Source organism: Anguilla anguilla, chromosome 10 (assembly GCF_013347855.1).
Source record: "Anguilla anguilla isolate fAngAng1 chromosome 10, fAngAng1.pri, whole genome shotgun sequence".
NCBI classification, from domain to species: domain Eukaryota; kingdom Metazoa; phylum Chordata; class Actinopteri; order Anguilliformes; family Anguillidae; genus Anguilla; species Anguilla anguilla.
In genome coordinates, this window is record NC_049210.1 from 15,030,599 (window position 1) to 15,052,522 (window position 21,924).

At 41.4% G+C, this 21,924-nt stretch overlaps 3 protein-coding genes across 8 annotated transcripts; all 3 read left to right on the forward strand.

Annotated features, from left to right (window-relative positions):
- The first annotated feature begins 1,113 nt into the window (after positions 1–1,113).
- Positions 1,114–9,240, forward strand: mlec (malectin). 5 transcript variants are annotated; one of them, XM_035436069.1, is made up of 6 exons: positions 1,114–1,256; positions 1,921–2,134; positions 3,258–3,436; positions 3,759–3,935; positions 4,213–4,270; positions 4,834–9,240. In XM_035436069.1, the coding sequence occupies exons 2-6, from the start codon at positions 1,927–1,929 to the stop codon at positions 5,076–5,078; spliced, it is 867 nt and encodes a 288-aa protein (XP_035291960.1). In that variant the 5' UTR covers positions 1,114–1,256; positions 1,921–1,926; the 3' UTR covers positions 5,079–9,240. The 5 variants fall into 5 exon arrangements, with proteins under 5 accessions (XP_035291960.1, XP_035291958.1, XP_035291955.1 ...); XM_035436067.1 differs by lacking the exon at positions 1,114–1,256 and adding an exon at positions 1,371–1,806; XM_035436064.1 differs by lacking the exon at positions 1,114–1,256 and adding an exon at positions 1,371–1,775.
- Positions 9,241–9,639: 399 nt separating this feature from the next.
- On the forward strand, positions 9,640–18,212 carry unc119.1 (unc-119 homolog 1). 2 transcript variants are annotated; one of them, XM_035436070.1, is made up of 6 exons: positions 9,640–10,001; positions 11,984–12,097; positions 12,227–12,335; positions 13,197–13,369; positions 13,991–14,095; positions 15,208–18,212. In XM_035436070.1, the coding sequence occupies exons 1-6, from the start codon at positions 9,770–9,772 to the stop codon at positions 15,285–15,287; spliced, it is 813 nt and encodes a 270-aa protein (XP_035291961.1). In that variant the 5' UTR covers positions 9,640–9,769; the 3' UTR covers positions 15,288–18,212. The 2 variants fall into 2 exon arrangements, with proteins under 2 accessions (XP_035291961.1, XP_035291962.1); XM_035436071.1 differs by having other exon boundaries at positions 9,643–10,001; positions 13,991–18,212.
- A 612-nt stretch (positions 18,213–18,824) lies between these two features.
- c10h12orf43 (chromosome 10 C12orf43 homolog) lies at positions 18,825–21,661 on the forward strand. Its single transcript, XM_035378577.1, has 6 exons — positions 18,825–18,987; positions 19,337–19,367; positions 19,522–19,620; positions 19,774–19,871; positions 20,043–20,133; positions 20,470–21,661. The coding sequence occupies exons 1-6, from the start codon at positions 18,858–18,860 to the stop codon at positions 20,891–20,893; spliced, it is 873 nt and encodes a 290-aa protein (XP_035234468.1). The 5' UTR covers positions 18,825–18,857; the 3' UTR covers positions 20,894–21,661.
- The last annotated feature ends 263 nt before the right edge of the window (positions 21,662–21,924 follow it).

A 21,924-nucleotide genomic window follows, 5' to 3' on the forward strand; every position in this document is an offset into this window, starting at 1 on the left:
ATTATTATTAATACAGCTTATAATACCCTGATTCAGAAAAAGTAACAACAACGCTTAGATGCGTTTATTTTCCAACATAATAGAAAGGCGATCTATAATGATGCAAGCCATATATCACAGGTTCTATCAGCACCTCCTGGTGGTCCAAATGTACATACATTCACAATGACTAAATGCCTTTACGAATGTATGTATTAGCCAGTACATCTTCAACTCCACCTTGTGCGTGAGAGCTTTTTTGCAGTCCTAATAATGTAATTAATGTTCACCTAAATCATTAAGCTAACATACATGACTAATTAGATGCCACCTCGAACACTACGTGTACATTAATTTAGCGGGTTAATATGTGTTACTTAGACTGTGTCTGGCAAGTATAAATAGTCATAGGTGACTGTTCACCATAACATATCAACCTCATCAATAATATATAATTTTCCATTAGTAGTAACACCAAGCTAAATGAATAAAATAACATATCTTTTGAGCTACTAACGTCAGGACACAGCCAGGCAGCATCAACTGTCACCATAACAACGTTCCACGCGCTCATTCATTCCTCCGCTGACAGCCCAGAATGCACCGCACGCGCGCTGCGCTGGACCAATCTGATTGGATGATATTCAGACGTACCACATTGTCACATTTAAGGGAGTGTATGTATATTTTTAGTAGCTAAAACATAATTGTGTCGATCGATATTTCTCTTTGGGTGTCCTTGTATGCTTCATATTATATGTTTATTGTGGAGAGAGTATTATCAATTATATCAATGCCACTGTTTTACTTTCGAAATTGAAGGATTTCACAGCTGTACCTGTGGTCAATGAAGATATATTATCGTCTCTACTGACGACACTGAGCTAGGTAAAACCATTTCTTACCGTGGGTGAATCGTATAACCTCAAGGACTCACGTTTGAGGGAAGTTAACAAAACTTGCACGCAGATTTTCATTCATATTAAAATAAACTATTGAAAGTATTAAAGACTTGATCGCAATGTATTCTTCATGACTGAATGCATCAGACTCTAACTATATGTGAATTGTAAAAGCCCCTTTAACTGCGTCCATTTGTGCCTGCCTTCCGCATTCTGCCAACTGAACAGCACTGCAGCTCAACCAAACACACAGGGTCCTTTTCTTTATTCCCTCCCATGTACAGAATTTTACCTTTCATTAGTATAATGAAGTGAAAGTTGATACCCTGTGGTTGCCGGTCCCGCCAATACTGCGTAGTGATTTGCTAGAACCAGGTATGCTTTCTAATTAATATGTAATAACTTAATGAATGTTCAAATTGTGCCTTGGGTTGTTGTGTGATTGGACTTTGCTGCTGTCCGTCTGCTACTATGTTGCCCAACCAGCAAGTTAGACTTGCCCTTCCCCCTTCAACCTGCACCAACATCACTAGCCAATGTATCGTGTGGGCCTCAATAGAAACTAACAATAATAAAAAATAGAGGCACTAATATTACGGATAGCAATAGTTTTGCCTGTAGACAGGAATAAACGAATAATCCGGATTTTATTACCCAAGGACCCGGCAGAGAGGCACGCTGTACCATAGGATTTTTCAATGTAAGAAAATACCTGTAGTTCTACAGTTGGCAACATTTGACAGAGGAGGAAGTCAGTTAGACAGGTAGACACGCATTGAGTGGGACAGCACAGCACAGCAGCTAAACTGGCCCGAGCTGCTTGAAAATTGGCAACCGGCATTCGACGAGTAGCTCTTTGACCTACTGGCTTTTTACGTGCTAATTTCCTTGATGGTACAGCTAGCTTCCTTGCTATTTTCTGTCGGTAAATATATTTAGCTGTGTATATTTTTACTTTGACTCTTCAGTGGCTATATTCGACATTTGCTGTCTTCTGCATTTGAATCTCAAGCCCACGGTTGTGTTGGTGTGTTCCCAGTTGTGTATGGCTATGCGGCGTGTAACGATGCCGTGGGGTGCCGGGTTTGTCGTGGCGGTGCTGTCGCTATTGGCTGAACGGTGTCGGGCGGACGGCGGGGGCCCAAGCCTGGCTGAACGTGTAATCTGGGCAGTGAATGCCGGCGGTGATGCTCACACGGATCTGCATGGTATTCATTTCAAGAAAGACCCGCTGGAGGGGAAAGTCGGCAAAGGTGAGTGACTCTTGTAGAGGGGTGTAATAATGTTAGCGAGGCAGCTACAGTGTCCTTTATCTAACGTTAGTTGCGTAGCCAACTGAGCACGTAAGATGGAGAGGATGTGGAATTAAGTTATTTTACAATATCAAATTGGGTTGGTTTTAATTAAACTGTAATAATTACAAAAGATAATATGCATAATTTGTCAGTGCGTCTTGATTTGAGTGTTTAACGATGATTAATTAATGTTGACACCAGTTGTCCCCGTTGAGTGTAAACGAACGCGGTAGAGACGCTTAAGGTGAAAAGTCTAAATTGCATAGCTGTCATTTCCCCAGCTAGCTAATAGCTGACTAGCTATTTGTTCTGAAAGACCACAGACTGGTTCGTCAAGTCCAACCAAAGTCAATTCACAATCGCTTACAATTTATACGTTTGGAAACGACGTGTAAACGTAGCAGTTTAGGCAAGGTAGCTACGTCTTAATGGGGTTTTAATGTTCCTGCCATGTGGACCCATTCTCCGGATCGTGGTCTGGATCCCCCCTTCGGTTAAGAGACTAACAATCCGGAAGGGGTAGTTCTCTCACTTTATTAACGTTGAAGGATATGCACTTAATTTGCTTAAACGGGAAGTGAAAGCGCCTGCTGTTGCATGTAAGGATATCAGGCCTCTGTAGTAGGTTTACTTGAATTTGTTGAAGTTCAGTGTTTTTTTTGTTTTGTTTTTTGTCTCTGCATGGACAGGGGTGTGGAACTAATATTCAATTTATACTGTGTGTAGATAATTACATTTTCATGATGAACATATTTTCTTATAGCGTTTACATTGCATTACAGTCACTTAGCAGACACTCTTGTCCAGAGCGACTTACAAAAGTGGATAAACAGAGTCATTACACTGATGTTGTCCACTTTTGTAAGTCGCGCCAAGCCACATGTATGCCATGTCCTCTGTTTTACTGAAGTGATTGTAATGGCTGTATGCATTGTATTAACTGTAATGCACACAGCCATTACAATCAGCGCAATAGAACAGAGGACATTGCATATAGGCTACGTCGTATGGCGTGATGTGTGGTGTTATAGTGTAGTAAATTTAATCTTAATGTCTCCTATCTGTGCTCTCCTACCTATAGCTTCTGACTATGGAATGCGCCTGCCCATCCTACGCTCCAGTCCTGAGGACCAGATTTTGTATCAGACCGAGCGATACAATGAGGACACATTCGGATATGAGGTGCCAATCCGCGAAGAAGGAGATTACATCCTGGTTATGAAATATGCAGAGGTCTACTTCGCCCAGTCCCAGCAAAAAGTAAGGTGCAACCTACAGCATGGTCCTGTGTTGTCTTTAGCCATATCAGGTGATTTGTTAAATAGATATGGTGAAGCAGTTCCTTTCATGAGTAATATATTGATGTAACAGTCAATTATTGAGGTCAAAGAAAAAATGAGATTCTGAATTGTATTTTAAGAACTGCTTAATTTAGCAATATTGATTTTAAACTTGTGATCTTAGACCTTCTGGAAGTGTGTTTGATGAAAGTTGTTTAAACCGTGTATTTACAGCATTTTCTGTGCGAGGATGTTACCTACTCTTTCCTTTATTGAACTGTCACTCTCACCCTCCCTCACAGGTGTTTGACGTGCGACTTAACGGTCACGTGGTGGTGAAGGACCTGGATATCTTTGAGCGAGTGGGTCACAGCACGGCCCATGATGAGATTGTGCCCTTCTCCATCCGCAAGGGCAAGCTCAGCGTGCAGAATGAGGTGTCCACCTTCAACGGCAAACTCACCGTGGAGTTTGTCAAGGTAAGGGACGTAGTCACCCTAGCATGTAATATGTAAAATCACTCCCAGTGGTTCTAGCAAACTAAATCTCTGACACCCTGAGGTATACCTACAGTTTGTGCTGCGATGTACGTAATCTTCATTCCAGGCGTTTGTCCTGTTCTGAAAGTGATGCAGCTCTGTTGGTGCCCATTTTTGTGTGGGTCACTGTGTCTCTTTATGGAACCTTGCCTTGTGTTGTGTGCATTCATGGCTGGTTTAAACTTAACTTTATTTTCTTTTGCTCCTGTCTTTGTAGGGTTACTATGACAACCCTAAAGTGTGTGCACTCTATGTGATGAAGGGGACTCTGGAAGGTGAGCACATCCACATGGGTTACTGGGAGAGGGGAAATAGCAAGTAGCTTTCATCTTGCATAATTTCTGGCAATTATAGTGTTAGCCCCAGAAAGAAAGATGATCTTTCCTGCATTCCTATGTTTCTCCTTGTCTGTTGAAATGATTGTATTTTTCCTCCAATCTCCGACTTTTCCTTTTTCTCTCATTGCTAGGATTCTTCCCATTCCTTACTGCAGTCTTTCATAGAGCAGTGTTAACATAATGAACTATAGCAATCCAGCAATTCAGTGATAGAATCCAGGATTAATCCCACCGATACACTTTCCCTACCTCTGCTCTTCCCTGGTTCACCCAATCTCGGTTTTCCTTTCACAATCTCTACTTCCTACTTTCCCTACATCTGCATTTCTTCTCGTTTTCCCCTTTTTGCTTCGCACCCTCATTTATTAATGTTTCCTCCCTCTGTACCACCATTTCTTCTGCTGCTGTTCCCTCCTCCTCCCTCCCCTCCCTCATCTGTGCTCTCTTTCCCTGCTCCCCTTTTTCTCTCTTTCTCTCCCTCCTTCCATTGTGATGGTCAGATGTGCCAAAGCTCCAACCTCACCCTGGCCTTGAGAAGCGGGAAGAAGAGGAAGAGGAGGATGAAGATGTGGAAGGAGGAGAGGAGGGGGGTAAGAAGAGCGCCTCGGCGGCGCCCAAGCACAGGGTCCAGTCGGGACCCCGAACGCCAAACCCGTACGCGGCCGACAACAGCAGCCTGATGTTCCCAATTCTGGTGGCGTTTGGGGTCTTCATCCCTACTCTGTTCTGCCTCTGTCGGCTGTGAGAACAAGAGAACGGGGAGGGGACTGGGGGAGGAGTGGGGACATGACGGACAAGAGGAGAGAGGGAGTAGAGGGAGAAACCACGGAAGAGGCAGGTATACCGACACAAGAAAACAAATGGAACGAGTGGAGGGAGAAAAAGAGGACGACAGACACACCAAGGGGAGTGAGGGAGACTGGGAGTACTGACAGAGATGGAGAACGGGTGGGTGAGAGGGTCACAGCAGAAACGGGTGCAGTTGAAAAGGATGCGAAACAAGGACATGAAGTTTCCTACTCCATTGACTAGGGAGAGGGGGAGAGAGGAGCTGGAAAGGGTGTGCTTGTGCATGCATGGGTGTGTGCAAGAAATAAACTGACTGGTGACGCATCCAAACACAACACCACTGTAACAGACAATGAAAATCACTCCAGTTCCTTTCAGATTCACATGTATGCAGGCATAGACATACACATGCACGCACACACACATATACAAGAAAGGACTGCTTTCAAACCAGATTGTCGGGTCTTGCAGGAAAGTGCCATACTTTGGGATGTTGCTAGCAGTTGGCTGTCCCCTGCCATGCCTGTGTGTGCTGCTTTAGTTGTGGTGAGGTGCAGGTGTGGAGGGAATGGAAGCATTGCGTGCTGCAGAGTGACAGATCTTTCAGGAGAAGAGATTTACTCAAATTGGAGGGGTCCATTACCAATCCAGTAGATTTCAGGGTAAGAAGAAAGCATGGTGTGTGATTGTGGGTTATGCAAAAAGCAAGCAATTGGAAAAATGCCTTGAAAAAATAGAGCAGATTCAGTGGATGTGTGCTGTTGATTTCATACATTTTCATTTTTGCTTGCCTTTTTAAAATTTTTGAGTTCTCAATTTTGTGCTTTAAGATATTTAAAACATGCCCAAGTGATGAAGCCAATTATTTTAGCTGGATAAACCAGATCTGAAGCTTCATGCCACAGCCTGTTTGTGGGGAAATGTAAACAAGTCAGGTGGCTTCAGTTTAATTTGTAAGGGCCATAGTACACTCACTTGCTGCCTTTTAATTTAGTTTCAGTCGCTGTTCCACTGCTCTGTTCAAGGGCAAACAAATAGAAGGACACTTCCATACTGCAAGAATTGCTCATTGAAACCGCTGATTAAAATGGAAGACCGCATTTGCTTACTGAGGCACAAATAATCTGTATTCCCCACAAACCTAAGATGGCGTGCAAGGTGTTCACTACTGTACATTTCAAAACGTGGGGGGAAGAAAAGCATGTTGCCTGTGAAAGGAATTGAAGTTCACTTTAGTATTCCCAGTGCATTACAATGTGCTTTACAGTTTCCTTCAAATGTTTACAGTAAATGAGAACTGCCCAGGACCTGATGCTGTGGTTTGCATGACGGAATCCTGTAGTAGTGTCTGTTTGGCGAGATGATTCACCAAAGACACAGATGGGCTACAGCTTTGGGAATTATTGCATTGGACCTGTGTCGAGTTCTAGATTTTTGTCATTTTTCTACCCTGGCAGAAATGTCCCTTTATCTGTGACTTCGCCCCTGTTATTGGTACAGTCCTGGGTATACTCTTGAATTCCCGCTCAATAAAGATATGGCATAGCATATGACCTAGGCTCCACTGTAACAGGCAGTGAGGAAACAAGTTTATAATGTGATTAAATAATGAGTTTCCTTAACACAACGGTACAGCATGTGGAACGGGCCAGTTCAGATCTGTATTTCTGTCTTGGTGGTGAAGAGACCTTTATGTTGTTGTTTTGGGTTTTTTTCTTTTCTTCTGAAGACAACAGTCCCTTGATGTATCATCACTGCCCCTTTTTCTTTTTTTATCTTGAGCTATGCAGGCCTTCCGTAGTTTCTCCAAAGCAATCCACTGTTTCATGATATTTTGCAGTGCATGCTTGAGTATGGAGGGTAGAGAATGCTTGTGTGCTTTGTTACCTCAGCCTCTACAGTCAAGGTTTGCATTGTTGGATTTCATGCAACAGTCATTTTGCAGCTAATGCTTACATTTAATGTGCTGATATTAGTTTGAAGGGTATTTTTGATCTCTTGGAATTAAGAGTTCAGATTATTGGTGCTGTAGTATTGAATCTGAAACAGCAAGGTTAGTTAAGGATGTGTGGTTCTACATATGTGCCTGTCTTGGGGGACATGCAAAACAGCAGTGCTTAGTGCCTGCTATAGGGCTGCCATTTTGGTGGTGGCCTGAAATGTGTGACGGAGGAGGATCTCCCAAATGTGCAGGTTTATTCTTTCATTTTTTGGACATTACACAGTCCAGTGAATTTCCCATTTAGTGCAAGTGAAGACGGTTATATCTCAGCACCCTACGAAGACCCCAGTTAGAACAATTTATGAAGTGACAACAAAATCTGATTGATAAAATACTTGCTTTCCAGTCTTATGTTATTTTCTGGGGGACATAGAACTTTGCATAGAAGTTGACTTTTGGTGTTTCCCATAATTTTTCTTAAAACTCCATTGCATTTCCAATATCCTTTTCCTCCCTCTGATCTTAAAAACTTCCTCCTCAATATACCTGTTAATCAGATTGAGAGCAATATGCTGTGTATTCTTGTTTGAGTCACCAAACATCTGTTGATGTGTGTATATTTGTGCATATGTCAATTTGTGTGTGTCTGGAGGGGGGTGGATTCTGTCTGTCTGCATCAAAGCATCTTTCTCTCTGTACTTGTGAGTGTGTCTGGAACACAGCCCTTGAGAACACAGGACAAATCTCTCAAATGCAGAGATTCATAGCAGATCTTTTATTTTCTGTCAGCTTAAATACCATCCTGACTGGACTCTCAAATGCACCTAGCCAAATTAAGTTATTGTTAATCCAGGTCTGTAAAATGGCCCTTAATAACTCCATGTGATTAGGCAATACAGTTTGCAGTAGAGGGGGAAAAACAGACTTGTGCCATCCTTCCAGGACAGTGAAAAGATAAAACAATCAAACAGAAGCACCTTTTTTCCTTTGTCTGAAAGCAAAAAGTAATTTCAAATCAGCACCAAAGTTGGAAGCTTTTCTCTTTGTTACGGTAAATGAAAATCTCTACACAGTGCGTGTGTATATAAGGTACAAAATCACACTTATAGTGTGTTGAGGTTGTTTCTTTCTTTAAATCTTTATTATGGCAGCATGGGTTTTTAAATAGCCGTCTTAACGAGGGCAATATAGCCTTTCTGTTATGGTGGTGAATGGAGGGAATGGTCAAGAAAAAAATGCTGGACAAACAGCCTAGTAGACACACTGACTGATGGTCAGGAAGTTGGCTAATCTGAAAATGTGGGTCACTTTGCTTTTTTGTTGTGTAATTTAAAAAACAGGATTAATAATATTGATAACTGATTAATAAGAATTTGCAACTTTTTAATTTCCCTCAGGATTTCGGTTTGTTTGGTTTTACCTTTTACAATGCTGTTTTATTTTATTGGTGTGAATTTTATTTTTAATTTTTTTAATTTTTTTTTTTTTTTGCACTGCCTGGTGTTATAATTTTAAAGAGCATTTTTCTCATTTGTGTATAGTTTTGATTTGATTCCTTGTTGCCTTGATTTTGAATACATGCAGACATGCTTTACGATCCTTTGTTGTGACTGGATTTGTGTGTATTAATTTTTTTGCATGGTGCAGTTTGCATGGTCATTTGATCACTCATGATTTCTTTTTCAGTTTTAATTTAATCACATAGTATGTTTACCTGTCATTGAGAAACGGGTCGTCTTGCATTCGTCTCAGCACACAATTACATGCTTTAACAGTTGGGAACCAAAGACACAGCCACGAACCTGACCGGTGGGGTGACTAGACTACGGAGACACCATTCACACCTACTCTACTTGGGTACATGGGTCTAGGGTAAACTGCGAGTAGCCTACTCTAACCATTGTATCGACACATTGTATTCTGGTCTGACTGAAAGTGAGTTGGAATGAAACTGGTGACTGCTGTGAAGGCTTTTAGAATAGAACCTATCTTCCCCTATTGTTCTCTCTCCGTTTACACAGTCTTAAAACACAAATGACGGACAGATTAAAACAAGTCAGAAAAATCCTCCTTCCCGTCACCACAATCTCTGCTCTTGTCAAAATGCATCTAAATTGGGAACTGCTGACTAATGTTAAAGTTGCTTCTTTTTAATAAATGTCCTATTTTATTTAAATTGCAGCGTTGAACGGTGTTTTGTATTACAATATTTCTTAAAGTGCGTGCACCTCATTACCCTGCATCGCTTGTCATGCATTTATGCCACACCGACGATAGAATGGGCAGTAACACAATTCAGTAAAGTATCTTGGTTGGATAACATTTTTAGAACAAAGTAAATCTTGAAACAGCTAACCATAACTATAGAACGGACTGCAACCAGTTCAACACGCCAAGGTGTAAATACGAAAATCCAACCCAGAAGAATATTCTTGAAATATAATTGAATATATTAGCTGAGTCAACAGAAAAACACAAGAAACTGGTGAAGCACAATAAAACAAGGAGGGGTCACGGCTGAGTAAACAGCGCAAGTGTGGAAGTAGCCATGACAACCGCCGAACATGTGCAGCCAATGACAGGCAACTCTTCTCAGCATAGTCTCTCCATAGAGACGCAGGACGCCATCTTGAGCTGAGCAGTCTCTTCCACGCATTCGAATACGTTAGCCAATTAGCTGTATAGTGAAAACAGACTACGAAGAAATGAGCGGTCCTAAGCCTCGAGCCGAAATGCCAACGAATGTAAATGGCCCAGATACCGATGCAGGATCCACAGGTCCTACCAGAGACCGCAAGCCTGCTGGAGGTGTCCTGAAGAGACTAAAGTCCCGGCGAAACCAACCGGATAGGCGGCCTGTTACGGAAGAGGAGCTCCGGGCGCTGGGCAGAGACATCACTCCAGATGAAGTCCTTGGGCTACGGGTTGTCACTCGAGGTATATCCGGGGAAGGACTGCCTTTCTGATGGGATTTTTGGTTGGTTTGACTATGGCTAAGGTTACAGATTGAATGCTGGCGAGGCAGCTGGCTGAGACGTTACATTGCCCATCAATAGCCAAATTGTTAGCCAGCGAGCCAGTTTTGCTCCACTCTTTGATGACCAGCTAGCTACATCCGTTGTATATCTAGCTATCGGTTTTTTTGTTTGTTTTGTTTTTGTTTTTTTTGGAATCAGTTGACAAGGGTAATACTATGTGCAATTAATGCATACAATGGTTTAACAGCGAATTAATACACAGCAGCAGTTAGAGACGAGATAATAAATATATGTCAGTCGACTTCGATAGATGGACAGCTAACGCCAGCTAAGATTGCGAAATAGGCGACGGGCTAGATAGTATATATTGGATGCCGTGGTTTACCTCGTCATTTTGAATTGGATGTTTTTTTTTTATAAATCAAAAGGGGGCTAAGTTATATAGCAAGCTAGGTCGCTACAAGCGATCCGCACTATGCAGTGACAGGTGTTTAACGTTACCTGTAAGTTAGCTTGTTACCGACCTGCCAGCTTTCTGGGGAAATACGTTCATTTTATTTACGCAGACTGTTTTATTTAACCAGCTAACTGATTAGCTATTTTGGGACGGGAAGTCTGCTCAATAGACTGCCTGATGTTGAGTAACTCCATACGTCTTTTTGTGCCCTTTCTAAGCACGCACAGACCCAGAACCGGGATAAAATTATCATCCGACATTGCAGGCCACTTGTTGCCTATAGTGATAGATGACGATCACATGGTGCACATTCATAATAGTTGCACCGGAGTTGCATTCATGCGTTACTTTCCTGTATTATTATTACATTTTCGAAGTAAAATTGTAAATCATCTGAGGTCACTCAGGTCAGTGTGCTTGCCCCTAAATCAGTGTATTGTATGGATGATTATTTAGCCCAAGAAAAGATCCTTCAACTAATGGTATGTTATGGTGCCTAGAAAAATTAGGCCGAGATAGGCAAGCTTATGCTTATGGTGACTGAAATAAATCCCAAATTGTATCATTGACGTTTTTCAACAGACCCCTCCTAACAACACAGTTCTGTTCTGTCAGAAAGGACTCTCCATCAGCCAAGACATGTTAAGTATTCATCAAACAGATAAAGAAACAGTTTAGCTAAATGAAATTATTTAAGGGTCCATGGAGAGAATATACACACACACACACACACACACACACACATATATACACACAGTGTCAATGTATGTACAGTGGTTGTTCAGAACAAGCACACCACATGTTGCTGCTTTGCACAGATCAGTTCTGGCAGAGGGATTGGTACGTAGTGCACAATAGTGGCAGCAAATCCAAAAAAAAAGAACATGAGCTGAAACTCTCCTGTCTGGATTGACCAGATTCCAACTGAGGTTAGATGGCCAATGCTGACCGATCTGTTTGCACACCAGAGCCCAAAATCTCCCTTAAGCAACCGGCGTGATAAGGATTTTAAAATCCAAATTGATTGGTCTGCTTTTGAATACTGCAGTGGGGTAGCTCCCTGTAGCAACAGATTCTGCATGCTTTGAAAGATTAGTTGTGCCTCAGCAATATGTGGTCTATCTTTACATGGGCAGCACCACTAAATACACCAAAGACTTAAAGTATTGCTCATTTTCTCAAATGTGGAGACCACAGGCTGTGAACACCCCAATAACAGGCTATTGTAAAGTCGGTAGGTCATCAGAAGCTTCTGTAAATATCCTTCAGTGCACGTAGAAACTGTCCGGACCAATCATAACACGAAATATTAACTAAAATAATGTATATTTTAAAAAAAAAAAACAAAGTGAACTGTCGCTTGAAAAAATTAGTGTTTTAAACATGGAAGGAGATTCAGAAAAGCTTCTTTTGTCTCTCAAAATGATCCGAAAGCTGACCCCTCCCCCCCCCCCCCCCCCCCTTCTTTTTCTGTGTATCTCCAGATTACCTGTGTAAACCAGAGGACAACGTGTACAACATCGATTTCACGCGCTTCAAGATCAGGGACCTGGAGACGGGCACGGTGCTGTTTGAGATTGCCAAACCCCCAAACTGCGGTACTGCTCAGTCTGCCTAGCCCATACGCGTTTGTATCGATGTGATTTGAGTTGGGGTTATGAAGAGGATTGTGAGATTGGGGCTTTGGGAAAAGTGGTAGACAGCATTGGTTTTTTCTCCGTTTTCAGACGCTGAAGAGGATGATGAGGAGAATGTAGATGGAGACTCCAGTGCCGGGCGTTTTGTTCGCTATCAGTTCACACCTGCCTTCCTGAGACTGCGCACCATAGGTGCTACGTGAGTAAATTATACACGCTCCTTAGACACACACAGGCACTCGTACATGTACAGGCATCGGCTCAGTAGTGTAAAGTTATCCTGTGTACTTCTAGTGCAATTCCCTTGAATTACCCATAGAGGGCTTCCAGTTTTTGGCTGCAACTGAGTGGCCTGGGTACAGCTGTGTCCTTGAGACTGCGTGCGATTCATGTTTATTAATTCTTTTAAGTGGTTTTTTCAGGAAGTCCTGTGATGCAGGGCTTTGTTCCTGTATGTTATTCAGCGAAGCACTCTTTTCTTGTAAAAGTTCTCGGTTGTTGGCTGAAATCAATCGGATACTGTGGATAACGTTGTTTGTTTACACAGCAATTATGAGCACTTGGCTCACTCTTTGCTCAACAGTTCACATACATGAAGGAACTTAGATAATTGCAAGTTAACATTGCAGTGTTAATGCATTTTAAACCATATCATTACCCCTGTATCCTGGGCTTTAAAGTGTAACCCAGTATTTGTACCCAGTGTTATACAGAATTGCTCAATTCTATTATACAGAAATGGGAATATCCCATAAATTGAGGTGCACACTGTGTAAGAGTTTTGGATGGTTGTCTTGATTGTATTGATACTAAATACTAACATTGCAGGTGCCCTATAGTGGTCCATTTTGTCATACAGTACTGAACATGTTGTGAAGGTGCTGTACGAAAAAATGCCAAGAAGGTTCAGCGCTCACCAAACTGATACGGGCTGCCTAATACAGGCCATCATTTGCACTCTGGAAAGCTATAAAATGCAATTAGCATTATTTTTTCAGGGCCAACGCTGCCACAACTTTACCTAAGCGTGATTACATTTCTCCATCTCTCTCTTTCTCAGTGTGGAGTTCACTGTGGGCGACCGGCCGGTGAACAGCTTCCGAATGATAGAGCGGCACTACTTCAGGGAACGCCTCCTGAAGAACTTTGACTTCGACTTTGGCTTCTGCATCCCCAACAGTCGCAACACCTGCGAACACATATACGAGTTTCCCCAGTTGCCTGAGGATCTCAGTGAGTCTTTGCCTCTTTCTCTGCCCACTGTTCACTTTGCCTTGTATAATTTTATGTCCCCTCATCTTGTCTTCAGAAAATGAATAGTAGTCAGGCAGGCAAATATAAACAAATATGATGCATGCAAGTGTATTGACAAGCTGTAACAGAAATTGTATGGTGTAAATATTCTTACATTTTTATAAGATGTAGTGTTTGTCATGTTAACATTACTTCAATAATTTAGTACTCGGGCATTCTACTCCATTAAAAATTTAATTTATGTGATAGAAAAAGGTTTTAATGAGGAAAATAAGTGGTGTCTGCCTTTGTGCTTTCTAATGCCTTCATGGAGTTAATGTCAGATTTGAGAGAGATTGTTTCTGCTCAATGCTGTTATTCGTTGGGGAAAGTTACCATGGAATGTCAATTCCAGGAAGCTCACAATGGGCTATTATTGTAGCTGCTTCTTTCTTACGTGGCATAGCCTTTTGCACCCGTTTACATTGCAGCAGCTGCAAAACTGCTGTTGGACATTGACAATATGGCCGACAGCTGAAGCATAAGAAAAATCTGTTTTATTTAAATTGCCTTCACTGCCGTGTCAGTGGAGTGATTCTTTCTCCCCCTCTTTCTGTGCAGTTCGTCAGATGGTGGAGCATCCTTATGAGACCAGATCAGACAGCTTCTATTTTGTGGATAACAAACTCATCATGCACAACAAAGCAGACTATGCCTACAACGGGGGTCAGTAGTGCAGAGGGGGAGATGAATGTATGTATGTATGTATGTATGAATGTGCAGTAGAGCGCACCACAAGGTCACACCTGACAATACACATCATGCGGACCCAGGACTCTCACTTATGACTTCAAACATTCCAGTAGGCCTTCCCACTCCAAACAAAAAACAAAGGGAGGGAGAGAGAGAGGAGAGAGAGAGTGAGAGAGGGAAGAGACAGAACCAGCACGCTTTGCAAGTGATACGTACCTCTTTTATTCCCTCATTTTCATACTACACGAGCCTCCTCCCTTCCTTTTTGTTTTATCAAGCACAGTCCATCTCATAATTGATGAAGTGGTGTATTGTTATGTATCACGTGACTGACGCCATGGCCCTGGCTGCTCTGCCACGCCTCCCAGTGTTCTAGCGGTAGCATTTGTAACGATGAAGACCAGAATACTGCTGATTATTCATTGAGTCGATGGAGCGCTTTTTCACAGGATGCTTTACAAAGCGGGAGCGGGAACCGCACATGTAGCACACGCCTGGGTGATGCACTGCAGCCACCATGCTACACATCAGCAAGGATTAATTAAGCCAATTAAACCTGGGGGATAATCACGTAGCCAGACCTGGGAACGACAGGCACGACACTTTGCATCGCACCCGCTCCATTTGTGCTGTGGGATGCTTAATGAGCGCAGAGAGTTGGAAGCCTGCCTTTAATGTTGTCCTGAACAAGACCGGGCAGATTTACCTTCTCCTGCTCAGCATAATGATCTTCATGGCTTCAGACAACGCTGTCGTGGAGCTGGAGTGGAACTGCTCATTCGTTTATTCAGTCCATGAAGACGTTCCACTTGCATGTAAAGTAGCGCCCGGTCCTTAACGCTTCCTTGGGCCTTTATCAGTTTCAAATGCTTCAGTCCCTCCATATCTCCCACTGTTAAAGAGTGGATGGCCTTGCACCCCCTCATTGTCCTAGCTTATGCATATTGACATAGGCCTATGGCTGTAACCTTGCTAGAAACCCAATGAGAATGTGATGTTTTAATTGGACTATCTATACTATACACCTTATCAAGTCTGACCTAGCATTATGTTTTTTTTCTCCTCTTTCTCTATTTCCACAACAGATCTGCAAGTCACAGATAATTTTAGTCTGACAGCTTTCGGTGAAATTATGTCTCAGAAAGTGCGCAAGCACTGCCAATGATAATTTGTCTGCCTGCTTGTTGTTACAGAGGTTTTGTGGGGGAAATGTTACATGATTTTAAAGGGCCTGCTAACAAATTCTGGGTGGTTTAAATCAAGTACTATGAGTGGGGGAATTCTTTCAGTCCTCTAATGAAACAGTTCTGATTTTAAGGGAGCAGAAGAGACTTACATTTTCAGTTAATGGGAGCAGAAAGAATGTATGAGGGAAAACAAATGGGAGAAATTGCACAATTTGGATCCCCCCCGCCACCCTTTACAAAATTTCCTTTTGAGACATTTGTTTTTGTATGATCTTCATATTGGTTTGCTTGGAGTATTCACAAAACATTGCTCGAAGCCAGCAAAGCCTTTGCTTGCATTTCTCAAGAACAGAGCAGTGCCTGGATGAACTGATGTAGTTGTTACTTTGCAATTGAGAGGCAGTGAGAAATCAAGCCTGTATAAAGTTAAATTACTTCTGCTGAGGAAGGGAATGCATTGCATGTGCTGGCATCTTGGCATTCAACACCTCAACCAGTCACAGATCAGCCATTGTCTGTACAGACTAAGTCACACCACATCCGCCTTATTTTTTAATAGTTTTTATTGAATTTCTTAATCATGGTGCCTGAAAGATAACGCGATGGTGCAGTGAGTGGAGTCAAAGCCTAAAACAGAAAAGAAAGCCAAGACTCCCAGCCAAAAAGCTGAATCATTTAGACAAACTTGCAAGTGACCTTAACACATCTTTAATGAGTTGAATGCACAGTGCACAAAGATCAAAGGAATGGTGTTTGTGGTTTTCACACATTTTTTTTTAGAATGTACACGCCTCCCATGAATGCTGTGTGATTCCTGAATAGCTAGTTCACATTCTGTAAAATTAAGAAAAGTGAAACCTGCTTCTGCCGCTACCATTTATAGACGTACATATTTATAAAAACACAAGTGTGTACTTCATTTCCAACGGACACAAGCACTCATAATTATAGCACGTATTGTCCATGTCCAGAAGGCCTCAGTGCATCTGTAGTTGTTGCGCAAGTGTCCTTCTTGTCATGGACAGCCGTCTGTTGCTGTTTCTCAGGGTTTGCAGTCTCCATCTATTGCTCGGCCCCTCCTGTGCTCACACTTGATGTCAAATGCATATGTGCGCTTTGAAACGCGCAGACGCATTCTTAATTAGCGAAATTGGGATTCCGGAACGATTTTTAAATGCACAAACTGGACCGGTTCAGTCACAGGGTACTGCTCACATTTCCCCTGATCTTATAAAAAGGCTAAATCGTACACTTAGGCATACTGCTAGATGTGTGATATTAGTTGTAGAGCAAGGACAATGGGGATGAAAAATATCCTGTAAATTATGTAGTTGATCACGAGCTCAGGAATAAGTATCCAAAGGCTTCACTCCACAACCAGGTTTGAGGGTAAATCTAGATGCATCTCCTGTTAACCCTTTCCTCAGTTCCTTGAATTACTATACTACAGCAAATATGTATTTTCTCCCAATCTTTTCAACTTGAATTTTGATAAGCCAGAGTAACTAAGGGTTACAGCGCTACCGTCAGTGCAAGAATGTATGATATAGAAACTGTAAATGAAGTGCCCTTTTTTGTGCATCCTAGTGAGATACAGGGTGTGTATGTATGTATGTAGGCCAGTGGTGGGAAAGCTTGGTCCTTAAATACAGCTGACTTTCAGTTTTCATGATTTTCTCTCCAGCGACTAGCTTCACGATCATGTGTGTACTGTCTGGGACCGTGCGATGGCATGGTGTCAAGGGAACATTTATAAAAAAATTAAAAAAAAGGAAAAGATTGTTTGCAAAATATCTGGATAATGTCTGACTCTGTGGGCTCAGACAATGTATCTCTTCAATTTGCAGCATAATTGTTGTTATTTTTTAACTTCAGTTAACATATGGGAGAAATTCCTTGTTTCAAAAAAAATAAGCAATTGAAACCTTAAGTGGCTTGACAATGAGAAACAACTGTGGCACTCAAGGACCATGCTTGCCCACCATTACTGTAGAGTATATTAAAGTTATATACTAGAATTCGATTGTTAAATCAGCTGACCAGTGTTAGTGGTTCATATTCTTAGTCCTTTTCTGCATTCTCAGCACTGCAAGTTTTTGCAAATGGTGACTTGGTCAAGGAAGGAAATTGTCCTTAATGGTTGAAATTATAACTCGTATGTATAACTGGTTAGTCTAGTCTCCAGTAAATTTGTATTCTGAAAAATGCATACTGGTCAACCACAAATCTATATCAAACTATTATGGTGATGAAAACACAGCAGGAAATTACTCTCAGATCCTGACCAATGAGCTCAATGGAAGTGCTTTGTAGGTGTGTTAAGTCCGTTTTCAGACTGAATCTTGTTATGAACACTAATGACGGCATTGCAATTTACATTAACTAGTGTTTAACAGCTGCTGATGTTTTTTTGTGTCATTTTTAAATATTATTTGCTTGTTTGCTTGTTACTGATCATGTTTAAACTGGAACCCCTTTTGGTTTATACAGTTTTGCTTTTTTTTTCATTTGTACATTTATCATGTGTTCTTTGTTTGAAATAACATTTTATATGTTTTTAAATTCTTTAAAAACCCAAGTTAGGACCCAGTTTTAGCAACTAAAGAAAATCATACTCATGAAGGAATTGTCCAAATTTGATTAAAAGAGTTGCTAGACTTTTTGTTTTTTTGCTTTTTTGTTTTTTACTCAATTTTCAGGGATGTTAGACTATATCATTTACAATGATAATATCTGCCCTTGTCTTTTGTAGAATTGTAGGATTACTCTATGAAAATGAGGTAAGAATAATGCCTCTGTATTTTTAACATCTTGCCTTTTTATGTTCGGAGTGATTTTCAGGTGTTTGTACAAAATGTTATTTTGTCAAAATAAGAATAATAAATAACTTTTGATTTTCACAACTTTCATAACCTGCTTGTATTTGTCAGAATACCGATAATGAGGGATACTGGTTGCATGTTTCACAAGGCTGGCAGAGAAGCCAGAAAGTGCAATAATACATATATCTTTGGTACACATGACATTTATTGTTTGTTATACATGTTACTAGATCTGTATTATTCAGTACACTCGTACATTGAACATGTACATGCACATTTCTAACACTATCCTTTATATTCGGCAAGATTACTATAACAATTTACAGCTGTAATGTTACATAGGGATAAATAATATGGCCTTAAATATCCAGATAGTATCTAATTCCGTTGTAAACGGCTACATTAATTTGAATTCCTTGAAAATCCTGTTTCCCAAACTCGGCTCCTGAACACTATTTGGATCAGTCTGTGGGATGACCACAACATCCCAACATATAATGGAGGTTTATCATTTTTGTTTAAATTGTTGATTCAAAATTAAATGATTTTTACGTAAGAGTGCAAATGTTAAAATGACTCGTGACAAATGCTAAAAAGTTTTCACTAGTCTAAAAATATTGCTGTTGTCCTGCACAATCGACACACGAGAAACTCAAACATAGGACCTCAATACCCATAGTGCTTTGCGCGGTTAATCCGCCCTCCCTGTCACACGTGTGGTTGAACATGGCGGCGTCCAGAGGGACCGTGCTTGAAGAAAACTCTAGCAGCGAAGATGAGGATCAGGAGAAATTCAAAGAGGCCGCTTGGAGTTTTGGACCTGCTGCTACTAACGCCACCCGTCAGAATAATTCAGGTAGTAGGCACTGTTAAATGGGTGCATTTGAGTAACGTAATGAGACCAGTGCATGGGTATTTGTGTATTACTAGAGATCTATTAACTTCGACCAGAAACTAAGGTTATCTGTAATTAAATTTCCAGCTTGTTGCGCACATATAGTCTAAGAAATTATGAGTATCGGTGGAATCGCTATTGGGAAGTTTTCTGACGGTGTTTACACGAGTGGTTGCAAGTCGTTTTGTCGCTACCGTTAGACTGATAATGAAATGTGCGAATAACATGGCGCAGCCTGTGAACCTGTAAATTGCACTGAATTTGCCCTGTCAGGAACAAAGTGCTTCAGTGATTCTTGCTTTGTGTTTAGGTGTAGACGTGAATGACAAGCCGAGTCGAAGGTACGTTTCATTAATAACAACACTCGGACACCTTGTTCCTTGCAATTACGTTTCAAGTGCATTCGAAAAATCTTGTGTTTGATCATATCTGCTTGCCATAACTAGCATCTAATTACTCCCTCGATTCAAAAACGTACATTATTGTGGTTAACAGGGTGAGCGTGTCCCAGCACGACCACGATGGAAACGAACTTGAGACGACCCCAGAATTCCGTGCACACGTTGCAAAAAAATTGGTAGCAATGCTGGATAGGTGAGCTCTTGGGTGTGAATATATTTGACTTATGATTTTAGCAAACATGGCTGTTTAGAAGCTTTACTTGTAATTTAAAATAAGTTGTTCATACAGTTGTGTTCCTGTATGTTAGTTGTTTGAGCCACGCCCTCTCATTATATTCATGTCTAGTTGTATTTCAGAGAGTACCAGTCCAGAAACTGTAGACACATCCATTGTACTGCCAGCACAAGGGAAAGATGACGAGGAGGAGGATGTTATGGAGGAAGGTGAGGAGAAGTTAGGGGGACAGGTCTGAGGTGGAAAAAAGATGTGGAAAAAGAGAAGACTAATTTAGAATGAAAACAATTTGAAACAATGAATGTTGCTACTATGTTGCTGGTATTTATTGTTTCCCTAACAGACATCTATGAAGGCAAAATGTCTTTTTTCATCTCCAGGCTTTAGGCTATTCTCTACTTCTGTCCCTGGACTGAGTGCTAAACAGCCATCTCCACCACCGCCTCCCCGACGCCCCATCCCCAGCTCAAGGTAATTTGATTAAAGTTAGACTTTCTTGGACCTGGAAGAACATTTTCTTTTTCTTACTTTTTATGAATTTTGAATGTTAGAATAATTGTGCTATTGGATCCTGTCTACAGGGACCCCTATAATTCTTACATTACATCCCAAGCAGATCAATGTATTGTAGATCCATCATTAAGTGCCCTGTTTGTAGTCTTTTTCTGAAATATGAGTGGATGACACAACATGGCTTGCAGTATTCACATGTTAGGTAGTGTATTCTGATACAGTAATGCAGTATAGCGTAAGTAATTGGATGCATTTAGCTGCTTTATTCAGCCACCCTTCTGCCTCTCCTTGCAGTGACAGTGACAGTGAAATGGAAATGCGGCTGAGAGAGGCGGCCATCTCAGTCACGGACCTCCTTCCTCCATCTCTGCTTCCCAGCATGCCTCAGTCCCTGGCCTCGCCCGCCCCACCCTCTGCTGAAAAGAAAAAGAAGAAGAAAAAGAAGAGGGAAAGTGAGGGAAGAGCAGGTGTAGTAGAGGGAGAGATGGAGAATGGCAGTTTGGAAACAAATAAAAAGACAAAAAGGAAACTGACCAAAGGAGGGGCTCAGGAGAGCGAGATGAAAACAAACAGTGTAGCAGTTCCTCGTAGCAAAAAGATGGCGGAACATGGGAGTACAGAGGAGGAAATAGATTCAGCACAGCAGCCAGAGGAAGCCACTGTGAAGAAGAAGAAAAAGAAGAAGAAGAAAAAGAGTGCTGGTGAGGGTGAGGGTTGAGGAGCAGGCTGCACCTGAAGGACTGCTGTTAGTCTTCAGCACAAGGTTTAAATCCTTATTGGGCTTTGTTTATCACATAAACGTTTTGACATGGCTCCTAGGCCTTTTTCCCATCATTGTCTTTCTAATTTGCAGTTTCCTGTTTTAGAACAGGTTACAAAAATCTCAGAGATAAGGGAGTGGGGAACAAGAACAGTTTCACTGACTTCAGACAATAGTTCGTGACAATTAGGGAATGTACCCTCCAGTTCTGTCCACTCGCCTGCTTGAGCAACACCGTATTCCCTGAGGCCCCTGAAGCTCATGTGACATTTACCAAAACCTAATCCTGTATGAGTGATCTTACAACTCACAAGGCCCCTTGCAGTTCAAAGATACTTTAATCCTCCTGTAATAAGTATTTTTCTATCCAGTCTGGAGGGGGGGGGGTGTTATAAAATAATGTAGAAGAACCCCTGAAGGGATATGTCCATTTTATTTTGTCTGCTAGTTGCCATGCCATCCCATGTTGTTCTGTGTTCTTTAGCATATTAAAGCACTGTGTAGTTTATGTGGGCTTAGGTATAAATGTATGCTACAGATTCATTTCAGAAGTAGAAGTAATCACCACTCCTGTTTTCAAGGTTGGTCTTCATTGACTGAGACTATTTTGTACCATTTTGTAAATACTTTCCTGTTTCTTGTTTTGGTGTTTACAAAAGCAGTAGTACCTCATGGAAATCGTGTTACTGTCTCCAGTGTCCATGAGGTATTGACTATATGCAAGAAATTTCTTTTTTTTAACTTTCTTCAGATGTATTTTTCAGTGATCCATTTTTTGGCTGGCGCTCTTATCCAAGATGACTTATAAAGTGAAACTGCATTTTTGAGCCAAATCAAAGCTAAACTCGCTCATGTTCCTAGCTCAATGCTACAATGATAATGCCATATATTTAGGCCATAAACCCACAACTTCATAGCTGTGAGCCCCATTTCCTTCAGCGACCCCAACAGAAATTTTCCGATCCACTGTTACCACAGCTGTAGCCCTG

Bases quoted from the DNA above. Each gene is read 5' to 3' on its own strand.
- unc119.1 (XM_035436070.1), top strand. From the start codon at position 9,770: ATGAGCGGTCCTAAGCCTCGAGCCGAAATGCCAACGAATGTAAATGGC. The intron at 12,336-13,196 runs GTGAGTAAATTA...TCTCTTTCTCAG, and splicing joins CTGCGCACCATAGGTGCTAC to TGTGGAGTTCACTGTGGGCG. The intron at 14,096-15,207 runs GTCAGTAGTGCA...TTTCCACAACAG, and splicing joins AGACTATGCCTACAACGGGG to ATCTGCAAGTCACAGATAAT.
- mlec (XM_035436064.1), top strand. The intron at 3,936-4,212 runs GTAAGGGACGTA...CTGTCTTTGTAG, and splicing joins TCACCGTGGAGTTTGTCAAG to GGTTACTATGACAACCCTAA. The intron at 4,271-4,833 runs GTGAGCACATCC...TGTGATGGTCAG, and splicing joins GATGAAGGGGACTCTGGAAG to ATGTGCCAAAGCTCCAACCT.
- c10h12orf43 (XM_035378577.1), top strand. From the start codon at position 18,858: ATGGCGGCGTCCAGAGGGACCGTGCTTGAAGAAAACTCTAGCAGCGAA. The intron at 19,872-20,042 runs GTGAGGAGAAGT...TTTCATCTCCAG, and splicing joins GGAGGATGTTATGGAGGAAG to GCTTTAGGCTATTCTCTACT. The intron at 20,134-20,469 runs GTAATTTGATTA...CTCTCCTTGCAG, and splicing joins CGCCCCATCCCCAGCTCAAG to TGACAGTGACAGTGAAATGG.